This window comes from Echeneis naucrates, chromosome 3, assembly GCF_900963305.1.
Source record: "Echeneis naucrates chromosome 3, fEcheNa1.1, whole genome shotgun sequence".
Classification (NCBI taxonomy): domain Eukaryota; kingdom Metazoa; phylum Chordata; class Actinopteri; order Carangiformes; family Echeneidae; genus Echeneis; species Echeneis naucrates.
The window spans coordinates 16,706,223-16,720,184 of record NC_042513.1 but is presented as its reverse complement, the minus strand read 5'-3'; the positions used below and the strand labels follow the sequence as shown (position 1 = coordinate 16,720,184).

General features: G+C 41.0%; 1 protein-coding gene across 3 annotated transcripts in view; it reads right to left on the bottom strand.

Moving 5' to 3' along the window:
* Nucleotides 1-2,017: 2,017 nt before the first annotated feature.
* adamts18 (ADAM metallopeptidase with thrombospondin type 1 motif, 18) overlaps nt 2,018-13,962 on the bottom strand; it is a 58,050-nt gene continuing 46,105 nt past the window's right edge. For all 3 annotated transcript variants that reach the window (XM_029497880.1, XM_029497881.1, XM_029497882.1), the window contains 6 exons: nt 10,743-10,947; nt 8,495-8,689; nt 6,842-6,912; nt 6,503-6,668; nt 4,670-4,865; nt 2,018-3,366 (listed from right to left, as the gene is read on the bottom strand). In XM_029497880.1, coding sequence (XP_029353740.1) covers nt 3,251-3,366; nt 4,670-4,865; nt 6,503-6,668; nt 6,842-6,912; nt 8,495-8,689; nt 10,743-10,947 — 949 coding nt within the window. In that variant the 3' untranslated portion in view covers nt 2,018-3,250. The remainder of the gene's footprint in view (nt 3,367-4,669; nt 4,866-6,502; nt 6,669-6,841; nt 6,913-8,494; nt 8,690-10,742; nt 10,948-13,962) is intronic.

The following is a 13,962-nucleotide window of genomic DNA, read 5'->3' as shown; positions in this document are numbered from 1 at the left end:
AAATCTAAAACAGCCAAATTTGTGATTTTCAAGGAGGAATTATCTCTTCAAATCTGAAGCCAAGCGTTTCATACTTTACAGTGTACCCTTCCACACCCAAAGCTAGAGACAATTCTGTTGGTGATAAAAATGTGTTAAGATTCATGATCAGCGTGGGTCCAGATCCAAATTCAAGTGAGGATGCCAAATAAAAATATCCCTCAGTTTCTGTCTCTTTATTTGAGTCTTGGTCTCTTTATGTCTCTGTAGCAGTAATGCTTAGGGTTGATGTGGCTCCCCATGCTAAAATAATCAAGATATGTTATTATGAACCAATATTGACTGGGGAAATCGAATCCCATCTGGAACTGAACGCAGGATGCTGGAGAAATAGAAATTCTCGCATCAGCTCAGCAGTAAAATTGCTGTCCCACTGAGAGTTAGACATCATAAGCTGGATTGTAGGGACATACATATGTAGTGTGCGGGCACTGTCTCACGCAGACACACACAAACACGCTGCTGCATGAAAGCTTGCAAAATGCACATTCACGCACAATTTGCACAAGCATGCTCTCACCCACACAAATTCAAGCACAGCAAATACACACTTTCACACCTAGCCTGATGCTCCATGGACACATTATACCGTAGGTGTGTATGTTAGCTGAGTCAATATATTTATTTGTGCGCGTCTGAGTGGGCCCCAGCTTGTGGTGTCTGGCTCACAGCATGCTGGTAAACAGCATGCAGCTAAGATGATGTCGGGACTCCAGGCTTCATGATTCATGCAGACGGGTTGATTAAAGAGCAATCGTGGCCCCCGCAGTGCGAGAAAGGGTGGTATAATCACTGCGAGAAAAACACTGTTTAGTAGCATAAGTATCAGCATGCTTCAAGTTCTGGAAGTTGTGACGTGGCAAAAAGTTCTCAAATGTCTAAAGTTGCCAAAGAGGCCAATGAGAGTGCAAGCAGAGTCCCACTGAGGAGTCAGACTAACGGTGGCCACTGAGCATCTAACTGGGCATAATAATCAGCAGTGTTCCTGTGGAAGGCAATGCACACAAATGCCACAAAAAACATGGAGATGTTTCAGTATTTTTGGACAGAAAATGTATTAAATCAGCATGTGTAGGGCAGATGTTTTCAGCATAACAGGGGCCAACAGTTCGGAAGAGTTGGTGGAGCCCATAATGGAGCCCAAAGAAGTGACAGTGTTGTGACGTCTGTCTGGGGATCCAGCGAGTTTTCTCAATTGGTCAGGAATGAAGAACTGTGATCAGAGCAGTGAGAGTGGAAAGGCTGTGTACCCAAAAAAAGATGCCAACTCTTTACGCTACTGGAAGGATCAACAAGTCATGTTACAAAGTGTTACTGCACGTTACAAATATCCAGGAGCCCCCCTGAAGTCAAAAAGTAATGAATAAGGAATAATTAATTGTTGCTCATAGGTCAGATTACTTCACGGCCATGTGACACTGCTTTATATTTAAAAATACGTTTTGAAAATCATTTGCATAAATTCACACAAAAAAGTGGAGAAACGGGCTTCTCAAAGCATCAGGGTCAGTATAGCAACTCAAACTAGGGATATACTGTTTGTACATATGCGTGTGGACAAAAGCAATAATTTGCTGCTTCAGTCTGAATCCGTGCAAACATTGAAGAACACTTCTCTTCCAAGTTGTATATTTTGCCCGAAATAAAATTGGTTTGAAAGTAGATTTTTGTATTTTTAACATCACCGGTGTAGCTTTGAAATGAAAAATAACAGATTTGCAGTAGCTTTGAGGCTCTTTTCTGCACCCACATCCTCAATGTGGGTGCAGAAAAGAGCTGATTGATTTAACTGAATGAGTGTATCTGTGCTGTGGCTCTGCAGTTGGTGGGTAATAAAGGTGCAAAATTATACCTAGCTCCAGCTGTCAGACGATGAAAAAGGATTCTGTGTATGACAAACAAAAACTGAATTTCACTTCAGCCCAAGAGACATTTGTGAGCAATTTCACATAATTAATCAACACATTCCTGAACAATATTTGTGTATGTTTTGTCTTACTTATTCCAGCTATTTGGTATATTTTACAGTCATATGAGCCATCAGAGACTGACTTGCCCAAACTACACTTCTTTGATATTTTTTCATTCTGTAGAAATAAATTGTACGGAATTGACAGAACCCCATAAACCTTTGACTTCATGTGTTTGATGAAAAAATCCAAATGTCAAGACTGTAAATCTCCAAAATTGTTTAAATATAACTGCTGCAGCATTTCAGTGACTGAATTCCGGCATAGTGTAAGGTCCCACTTCACACTGAACTAGTCATGTAAAAGCTCTTACTGGAAAATGAGAAGTTTGAGATGCATTGGAACTTGATATGTTTTTATGTCAGTGTGCAAATGACTATGTCAAGCAAAGCCTTTCTGCTATTTTTTGGTTTCTGGAAAGGTTTTAGAGAAAATGGTAAAAAGGGAAGAAAAGAATGTTAAGTAGATCATCAAGTTGTATTACCATTACAATATAGGAGAGATAAAAAATGACCACTTAACAGAGTGACTGAATAAAATGTTTTACATAAAAGAGGAGGCATGTTCTCAAAGTGTTTAGAGGAATGAAACGCACAGGAAGAATGTGTGGTTGATTGAGCAGCAGCAAACAAGACAAGCTGAGAAGAAAATCTGACAATTGATTACTAATGCCTCTGAAAATCTCATGACGTGGATTCAATGATAACTGACACGCACCTATGGCATATCCAAACACAGAATTAAAACATGTCGCAGATCCACTGTACACGTGACAAAATGAAAATCATATTTTACGAACAATAATAATTTAAGCAAAGACGTGTGAAACCAGACGCCTTTAAATATACAACAAACAGAGTAAGCAAGCGGGAAATGCTATTGTACTTTCCTTTTCTCTCCATGGCTTGTAGTTTCAGATGAGCACCATAAAATGACAACATATATATATTTTACATCAACAAGTCCTCAGACGCTCAGGGTCTTTCCACGTTCAGTACCCTCAGTGACTTGATGGTGCCGCTTTGGCAGATGCACATTAGCAGCTGCTAAGCCCTTAGCACGTAAAACAAGTCAATAGTTTCTTGTTTTTACTTTCATTCAAAATTCTTAAGTCAAGTACTCCAGGAAGAAAATTTAAATTGTTGAGCACAGTTCTGTGTCCTGTGAGTAAATAGCCCCACCCCCCTCTCCTGCCCTTGAACAGCCTCTGAAATGTCCTTCCTTTCAGGTGTGTCTGAGCTTCACGGCCTCCTGCTGGAGCAGGATTTGCAGCACTGCTGTCCGTAGAACTTGTGGTTGCACACGCTGTGCTGGGGGACCAAGTGGCACCAGCTGAAATGGTCTACGCACTGTTCATCTGTGGAGAGAGGACAGGCAAATTGTTTTAGCACCACTGTTAGACCTCAACTACCAACTGCTTGATGAACCACTTGTTCTGTGGACCTCGTACTCATTCATTTCTTTTTGATTGGTTGTTTGATTTTACACCCAAAACACATGGCAGGAAGTAGTGAGAAGTGGTCGGCGCAATCTCCCAGAACCCAAAGTGGGATCTTGGTACTGACTGTTTAATCAAATAAATGCATTTTGACACTCAAGAGAGCTTCGTGTGACAATGACAGAAAGCAGAAAAATAACTTGAAACATTGGAAATGCAGGAAACAGAGAATATCAAATCTGCCCATAAATCACTTAAATTCTCCAATTTTCTGCAGATCACCTGGACATACCAACCAATGGGCTTACATCGCCTGCTTGGAAGAGTACAAAAAAACCCTTAAGACAGGCAATGCCAACTCCAGCCTGCACTCTGCTTTCAAATCACCAACTGTATTGAAATGTATGCAGTAGTTGGGTGATTAGAGGAGCAAAGACCATGAAATAACTTGTCGTATGTCTAGTGTGATACTCTCTCTGGTTGCTTCGTGAATGCTTTGCTGTGGGAAAACATCTATACATTTTAATAACTTTTAGAATTATTTTTTATATTTGACAGAGTTTTACTACCCAACTGAAATAATCCATAGACAAGTCTCCTTGTGGCCCAGTTATCCAGCAAAAGCAGCCAAGCAGCTGGATATGAAGCTATGGTATTGTGTTTGGAGTGTAAACTTCCATTATATTAAAAAAAGAATATAGTGTATAATAGTAGGTCGTAGATTAAGATGGGTTTTAAAATCAGTCTAAATAAATGATATAATCTTTGATGAATCCCAACTGTATCTCATATTATTTCCCCACTAAATTAGAAAAGGTACTGTACGATACAGTCTCTATATGTCTCCATGTTCCATTAGTAGGGGAAAAAGATTCTTGGCCTCAAGGTTGTTATATCTAATAAATTAGATAGATTTTCTTAAAATAAGTCTATTTTCTTCAAACAGGATTATCCATGTTTTACAAATAACACAGCTGCTAAAAAACCTTCAGCATGTCAAAAAAGGTTAATCTGAGACATTCAAGGCTCTTTCACTTAACAAGATTTTCAAGAAGCACCATCTAAAAACAAGGCCATATGACTGAAATGGTGGATGATGTCTTATACTCATTGTATGTGGAGTTTTGACTCTAACACAAATATACTTGGAAAGATTTGCAGGTTTTGAGGTGCATAGCTATTTTTTTACTTGAATTTGTCAATTTCCCATTGATGAGTTTACCTTTCACTGTGGATCTAGCAGTTGTAACCCGGCCAGGACGTTGTGCTGGAGCTGGAGGAGTGGCGGGGCAGAAATGTGTGTTACATGCCCTAGAAGTGACGGGCCTCTGGTGCAGCAGGCAGCCAGCTGCGGGACGACCTTGTCGTAGACACTGGATAGACCGAGTCTGAACCCCTCCGCCACAGGATACAGAACACTGAGACAGAGGCAGGAGAACAGGAGAGAGGCAAAAACAAAAGACAAGCCAGAATGAGACAGAGAATTATGAAGGAGAGCAGGGATATAAATAGGAGAAGGAGAACGCTGCAGTGGGTGGAGAGAAAAGAGTTGTCATAAAAAGAGTAGAGGAGGCAGGGAAACGGATTGAGGATAAGTCCATACAGAGACCAAGAACAGATGAAGAAAACAAACATCCCATCCAGCATGTACTCTCCCCTCCAGCAAGCTGTCAGTATATATCTACTGTGGTGGAAACATACTGGGATCACAAGCTCTAGATCAAGCAGAATACGATTCTGTGCTGTCTAAGGTTGCCCTTAAGACTTTTTGCATAATAGATGATATAACACATAAACTACACAACCTGCCCTGAAAGACTGTAACAGAATGGAGCTCTTCCATAACATCTGAGGCCTGTTCCACATAGCCAGAGACTGTTCGAGAGTCTGTGAACTTTCACCACCTACACTGTATTGTCTGCATTTGAGGTTTTTAGGGAAGCAGAGGAGTCACTCGTTGTCATATGTCCTGTATTGATCAGAGTTCTGGCCCAGACATTGGGCTGCCTCCCTTGTTCCAGGCCTCCCAGAGAAGAAGGCCTGGTAAACTAAAATCAATAGAGTGAGTGATGGCGAGGCTGTAAAATAAATTTTGTGAACCTGAGGAGCTCTTTTGTGAGATGAGTTAGATTTAAAACAACGGATCACAAACTAAAATGACTGGGAAAGCCCCACAATTGTATAACTTGAGATAAGCTTTGTTTCCTATAACACTGTTCTAGGTTTGATTATTAATTCTCACAAAGTCTCAAAGGTGTCAGTCCACAGAGAAATGCTCACAGCCTGTATTCAAAAACTGAGGCTTAAAATCAGCTCTCAGAACTGCACAATAATGTAGCCACTGCCCTAAGCCAGGCCACAAAACCTGATTTATCGAATCACTCAAAAACAGTCAGCCAATCAGATGAGGGGCTCTGACAATTCCAGCCAATCCAAAGCTGGGTAAAGAGGAGGGCTGTGTGAAACTTCTGTGCATGCTAGTTAGTGGCAAGAATTCGCTCACCCACCTGTTTCTCAAAGCAGCATGCAGCTCTATGCAGAACTTAATATACAGACGACGTTAAGAAGTTAAATTTATTAATAAAACTTAAAATAAACCTGGAAACAGGTGAGTTATTAAAAAAAATTACCTGTTAAGTTGTCATGAAGGAGGAATTTAACAACAGAGACCAAAAGTGTTTCATTCTAAAAGCTGCATTTCTGTTAAAAACCTGGGACATTTTAGAGCTCCAGAAAAAGTCTGAGAGAGGAGCTATGACTGAAGGGTTTCTGTTTAAACTCTATCTTAGGTTTTAGCAAAGTTGAATTCAATATTTGACGGTAACTAAAAAATGTATACACTAGGGCGTGGTTTATGTTTTGAAGTATTATTTGTTATCTTATAAATTAAGAAGCTGATTCCTGATTTGAGGCATATGTCATATAATGCTTTCAATGACAAATTTTCGTGCCATGAAATTTGAACACATCAACCACATGGAGAAAAGCTCCAAATGGGAAGACTTGCAGCTGGTATACACGTCACTCTGTCATGTAGACAGTTTTTGGATCACACCTGCTGCCAAGGTGAGGGGAACCAGCCTAAGACCACAGTGTTGGAGGCTGTTCTGCCAGGCATGACCCGAGGGAGCTCCAGGCACGGACCTCGGTTGCAACCCTGCTGGAGATCGATCAAAGGTTTGGCCACATTCCTGCACCTCCGAATGGGGAACTCCACGAACCTGCAGGAGAGGAAAGGTTGTCTGCTTAAAATTACTTTTCCAACAGGGCTTCCCATTTTGAAAACAATGAAATTCTGATTGAGAGGACATAGCACACAGACGACTCAGTGGGGTGGTACGTGTACAAATCTTTTAAAGTGGGATGTCTCAGTTGTGCAGTTGAACGAACATACCCTCCATGTGAGTCTCTCTCCCCGCAGCGAAGCTCTCTCTTTTGGATGCCTGAGCCGCATGACCTGGAGCACTGAAGAAGAGTACAGGCAGGAGGAACAATTTACAAAATGAATTCTGTGAGTGTGCGTGTCTGTGTGTGTGTGTGTGTGTGTGTGTGTGTGTGTGTGTGTGTGTGTGTGTGTGTGAGATCCCATAGCAGCAGATACCAAAATGTCACTCACTTAGATATAGAAATACAGCCAAAATACTAAGTGCTCTACTGAGTGTTTTTCAGTCATTTTATTTGATGAGCATGCAGTATGTGTGTGTGAGTGTGTGCGGGCGCGTCGATCTGTCTGGCTCTATTTCAAAATCTGAATCCAAATGTATTTCTGGGAGCTAACTTCACTGTGTTTTATCTTTGTTGTATCTCCAGGCTGCAAACCTGATCCTGACACTGACCTTTTTCATTACATATTCAGCAACATGAAGTATTTAGTGGATAACCCCTTGCGCTGGCCCCAGACCCTCCAGTTATCCACCACTGGACTTTACATGTATGAGAACAACAAGGGCAATGGTTAACAATTCACCAATTCTTTTGCCCAAATGCAAAAATAATATTCTATCTATCAAGGTGATTAATGGCTGGCATGATTAGGGTGTGAGGTATTGTCATAGAGATTTAGTTGTAGTGCAGTTGTAGTTGTGTGCCTCTTGAGAAAATATGGTCATCAACACATCTTCAGTTTATGGTGTTGAATAATAAAGTGTCTTTGCAGAACACTATTATGTCAAATTGAAGTTAACCTTTGATCTTTCTGAATACAAAATAGCATCGCTTTATCATTTTATCGTAATAAAAGTTTGTGCTGAGGTGTGTCATAATTAATTTAGAAATGTGTGAATTCTGGGCAAAAGCATGTTTTGTGAGGCTGCAATGACCTTTGACCTTTTATGGCTAAAATCTAATCAGTCCAGCCTTGAGTCCAACTTTGTATTTGCACCAAATTTAAAGGTTCACAAGGCATTTCTGCAATATCAGGTAGATATCATGTTGATGAGAATAAAGATGTGTGCACAGACGGCAACCTGAAAATAATTACTTCAGCTGCTGCTGTCACCCATGTGGAGGCATAAACACATCAATTCAACATCTGAGGTATAATTAATGTGTGTGTGTAACGCGTGTGCCAGTCAGTGTTTAGGATATTGATTAACTTTGAGGTGAGTCAGCTTGTTTTGGATGCTGTAAGAAGATCCTCAATAGAGTGTTTAATCGGACATCATTTCAAGGCACTGAACCACTGGCCATCTAAGTCCAATTCATTTAAGTAATTAAGAGGTTAATCATTGGGAAAATGATCACCAGTTGATATGATAGATTGTTTCATCATCAGTTGCTTTAATGTGTGTGAAATATTCTTCCTGGACCAGCTTTATTCCACATTTGATAGTGAAAAAATACGCTAATTTATTTATTGTCATCCATTTTCAGGCAGGTCCTCTACGGTTATAGTGACTCATATTAGGCACAATGAAACATGAATCCACAACTACAAAGCGTTGAAAATTTCAAGTGAATCTTTCCTTAACAGCGTGAAACTGAAAGCAGCACATTTCACTTCTAATGCTGCTGCTGCTCCCTGAGCTTCACGTCTCCTTGTTCCTACCTCTCCCCAGGGAGCAGGGATCCACTGGAGCTTCTCGTTTTTGGGGCACCGCCGCAGGACACAGGTCTCTTGGGATTTGGGTTTGTGGTGCTGTCTGCACATGCTGTCAGGCACCACCACCGCTTTGGTCCCAGGATCAGTGCTGCTGCAAAACACACTCCGCTTCCTCAGTCCCCGACCACACGTCTTGGAGCACTGTGAGTGGACAAGGAAGAGTCAGTGAGGCAGAAACACAGATGACTGCATCATCAGGAGTTTGGTGATTCAATAAGCAAAGGCTTTATGACCACATGCATACATTAACTTGGCCTGATACTTTCTGATGATTATTTTAAGCTTTAATGTTTCAGCACTGGACCAATTTAACAGAGGTTAAATTCTTGGCACTGTAAAAACATTTGTAAGCCAATACATTGCACACAAGCAAGCAGAAGGTCACTGGCTTGATGGCAGCACATTATAGCTGAACATTAAATACAGTAGACCAATAACTCGTGCATGAATGTGACCCAAGCCCATCAGTGTCTCCACTGACAGCAGACGGCACTCCTGTAAACTCCACATGAACTCCACAGACGGAAAACTGCCCCACTTGGACTGACTACCACAACCATCACAGCAGTCCTATGCAGCATCACATTCATTCATTAAATATAAAATACATCCACATCTGTGCAGACACATTTCCATACACTGCCACACACACAGACATGTCCCAGTTGTCCTTTTGTCACTGTAAGGGGCCAAAGGGTCTTTTTAGGGGAGACGAGCCTTCACTATGCATGACCGCAGACTGAACTCAGACTGGTGTTCCAAAACAGTCAAACATCAGCGTCCTCCAGACTGATGGCCGAATGACAGCTAAATGTCCTGACTGTGCAGGTCACAGCAGAAAGTTTGACAAATTATCTGATCCACTGCCAAGCTAAAAATACAGTACACAGCATAATGAGCAAACCCTGTCCCGCTTTTTATGCACCCTGGTTAGAGAGGGGAAAACTCTGAAGTATACAGTAATATTTAACATTTAACAGCCACACCAGTCAGAGGTATAATCAATTGTTGGCTATACCTGTCTTTCAATTTCCATTCCAGACTCAATCCCACATCTGAACAAGTGTTAAGTATTTATTACCCAAGAGCAGCTGAATACAAACCAGACAATGATCATTTTCATGTGGTTGCTTGATGAGTCATTTGGTTACGAAGTGCAGTTGGAATTAATTATGATTAAACTGCACAAATTAAATCTCCGGAGAAAATGATCTTTCTGCGAAAAGACTCAGGAGCTTTTGCAACAACTAGCAGATGTCAGAGGGTTTATTATTTCATTGATTTTCTTCTCTTTGTCTTCCACTTGTCCAACAGAGGGCAGCAGAGTGCTTGTTTTATCTTGACTGAAATGTCTGACAGCTGGCAAAGCAAATTTATCACCATGTTTGTGTTTGTGTGTGTCCTCTCAAGCACACACTATCATTGTGTTTCAGCTAAGGTTCACAATGATCAATGATGTGTAGCCTATAAAATAAATTACAGCAGAGCACACATAACCTGTGAAATGTGAATTTATTTATGTTTATGTTTCCTCTGTGTCTTGTGATAAATTGTGACAATATTAAATTGTGATTTATAAATGCAAAGAGGAGACAGATGAGATTATCATCAGCAGAAGCATCATGGCTCTAACCTGTTTTCTTACGTCTCATACAGCTACTCCCTTTTCTGTGCTTTAAATTTACTATGAGATTTAAATCCAAAAAACAAATAAAAATGTCATTTACAAAAATCATTTAACATCACTAACATCAGATCATAACCACTGCAGTCATGTATAACCAAAGTCCAGACTACGGCAACACTACAGACACTGATGTATGAGTTAATGCTAGTGCTGAGAGAAACAATGGTAGACTGCTTGCCAGGTTAAAAGCCCCAGTTTAGCTTGATGGCATGCTGCCATGAGCTAACACAAAACACATAATACAGGCGAGGATGGTTTTATTGCTACTTGGTAACAAACTATTAATTACATATACAGACACTTATTTGTTTGAGTGAGAGAGTATAAAGATATTATTCTGTTAAAGAGCCAGATGAGCTGCATCTGGCACTAGATTAAAAGTGAAGACATGATCAAATGCATGAGGGCACAAACCAAGAGTTGTTGATATATTGCAGTCTGAACCAAAGTGGTGGATGGATCCACCCAATATTGCCGTCACAGGAGCTGAGTGTGGCTGACGTGTACCTGAGACCAAGAGCCGGTGCTCCACTCGGGTGGACAGGCCTGAGTGTGGCAAGGCTGTACTTGTGCTGGAGAAACGACGGGGCAGAGGGAGTGTGCCACCACCTCTTCTCTCTGGTAGGTAACCTTCCTCAGGCATCGTAGTGTCCTCATCTGCTGGCCTCCTCCACATGAGCGACTGCAAGATCCCCAGTTGCCTGTTGCCCAGCTATGGATAGAGAGAGGATAACCCATCAGGTGCTAGTTAATGGAATTAAAAAGGAAGATGGAGGGTTTTACATGTGGGAAAAATAGCAGATAGCAGTCATGTGGCTGAGCTCCTAATCAGCCAACCACAGACCTCAACTCTGATCTGCTGCCCCTATTTTGAGCCCAAACAAACAGAAAAAAACAATTTCACCCGAAATTAGCAGTGAGTGTTATCACATGAAAGACTTAACATTAGCCTCCTTAAGTGGTTAAAAGCTCCAAACAGGGAACTAGCTGGGCTTTTCTTATATTTCTTATCATTAATCAAATCCTGGATCTGCTGCTGCTTTTAAAATACTTACAATATTTTCCAACATTGATCATTGTCATTTCGCAAATTGGTAGTTAAGAACATACAAAAGAAGAAAAAATACACAGGGTAAAATATATGAATCCATATCCATCCATCTCTCCCTGTAGTAGTCCTCTGAAACTAAATATGGAAACCATATTGTATACACAACTCTCTACGTAGGAGTTTTCATAGGTCTCCAGAGTCAACCGCAACATACAATATAGAATATACAATAAAACCACTGACAAATGGGGTGCACAAGCCCTCAATTCTCTCTCTTTATGTGCTCCCCTGTCTTTTTCATGCTTCTTTTTGCATTTTCTTGTCTTTTATTCACCTGTTCTCACTCACTTTTTTCCTCTTTCCTCTGAGTTCACTTTGCTTTTGCCTCTCCTTTAAGTGTCTTTGAAATTTGTCTCACGGCTGATGAAAGCCTATTGCTGTTTCGAAAATAGCTTCTGTCTTGGCATCGGCGCTAAAAGGGGAGATTACAGCAAATGAGTGGTCTGACAACCACAGGCTAAGAAGAGGGACACGGAGAGATGGGCAGATGGCTCAGTCCAGTTCTGAGAGGACATGCCACCGCAAAGACCATTCCTCTACGCCGCCACGACCTGCTTCAGGGGAAGAAAAATGCTTTCATTCTCTTTCAAATGCCGCAGACAAATGAAGCAGTGGGACTAAACTGCAATTTAGAAACGGGGAAGATGTGAACCATTGGGACCGGGAAGCACTGGTTTTGGATTTCTGGCTTGGGGACTGTTTGCTTTTTTTCTCTCTGTTTTCCCTTGCTTATAAATAACAATATATCATTGGAGAAAAGTGCCTGAAGTGCCACTCTGCTTTGCTGCAAACCACCACTATAATTTGTATTTCTGAAATGTTTCAATAACTGACATATTTTGAGGTAGGAGATGCATTACTGCCCCCCCATTTATAGTTGTGTGGCTGAAGACCAGCTACTACCAACGAATAAGCACAAATTCTTACCTTGGTGTTGAATTTGGAGTTAGAGGGCCTATTGGAGATACAACTTTATACCTGACCACCTCTGTTTAACAGGTTGCTTTGCCCATAATAAGACATACTTTTACATTTTTATATGTACGGCTTGATGTACTTCCTGCTTGCTCCCAACATCAGATTTGTCACAATGCTAATATTACACATATATCTTAGTCCTGATGTTGTCATTCAAAGTTTCTCTGCACACACATATGACATAAGGCTTTGCTAATGTTATATCAGCCAGACCAATTCAAAATGTCTGCTGTGAAAGTGTGTTTGCAGCTCTTGCTTGCTACCAATATGTGCCCTTAAAAATATCAAATGCTTCACTAGTTTTAATTTACTTTGTACAAATAGTGTATACAACATATTTTGCAAACCAGCAACGGCCTGCAACCAACAAATTACTTCCCATATGGTCATATTTTTGTTTTATATTTTTTTAATTGGTGCTAATATTGTTAATATTAGATGTTAAGATGTTAGATGTTTCTCCATTTGCCACTTATTGCTCTGTGTATACATGTGACTATTCACATAGTCTTCAACGGTATCCTTAAACCTTTCTGAAAGTAAAATTCATTCGACAGATGCAACTATTTTACTCGAAAGTTGTCTCTGCAGAGTTATTCAGTCTAATTCTTACAGGTTTGATAAATCCAGGCTCCACATCTCCTCTGGCACAACTACAGTACACCTCACTTTGATTTGTCTACATATGCTGCTGCGTGATAGAAACAGAGAAATCCCCAACCTTTGGTAAGTGAGTCTACAGATGGCCTCTGCCAAGAGAGAGAGAGAGCAAAATTACTTCAAACTCCAGATAGAAAGAGATGATGGAGAGATAGTATGAGATGGAGATGGGGGCTGGGAGGCAGACAAAGCAAGACATGACATGAACTTCAGTGAGATATGAGTGCATTTCTTCCAGGCAGCAAGCTTGGGCTGGAAGATTTAACTTATTTCTATAAAACCTTCGAGCCCCCGCACCTCACCTTTATGTTGAGAAATATTTCCAATGCCACTCTTTAGAATCCTTGTTTTCCTCAACATACTAACACTGAAATGGGGAGTGATACTTTAAGACCCCTATAAAGCAAAAAGGGTTAGATGGGAGTGACGGGATGAGGGTGAGCAGGGGAGAGTCTGACTGGCTCTGCGTGGCTAGACTGGCTGTGCCCCGTGGGAATCCAGCCGTCTCTGCACAATAAAACATGGATAGGCCTGTCAGCGCCCGAGACACACACCACTGAGATAAGCAGGCACTTTTACATTCATTTTCATGTCAGGCACACTTACACTCAAACACAGAGCACACATGCATTCCTCCTCATTGTCAATTTAGCTTTTCTCTGCTGGGCTTTTGAATGTGTGCACATGCATTGGGAGGTCTTGATGTAGTCATTAATGCTTTCATGCTGTTCACTCAACTCAACTGCCTTCCTGTGTAGCGGCCATAAATTGGCTTGTACACACACTAGCTAAGAAATGGTGCCAGCTACTGTATAATAAGATCCTTAATTGTCAAAGACTGCTTTACTTTTCTGGATGGACAGCCTGTACTGATGCTATTTATCTGCACTATACCACTTTCTTCTTTCAAACCAAAAGGGGGGAGGATTGGACATGCAACACAACTGTTTAATGCCTTTCGCCAAGATAAGAGAAATG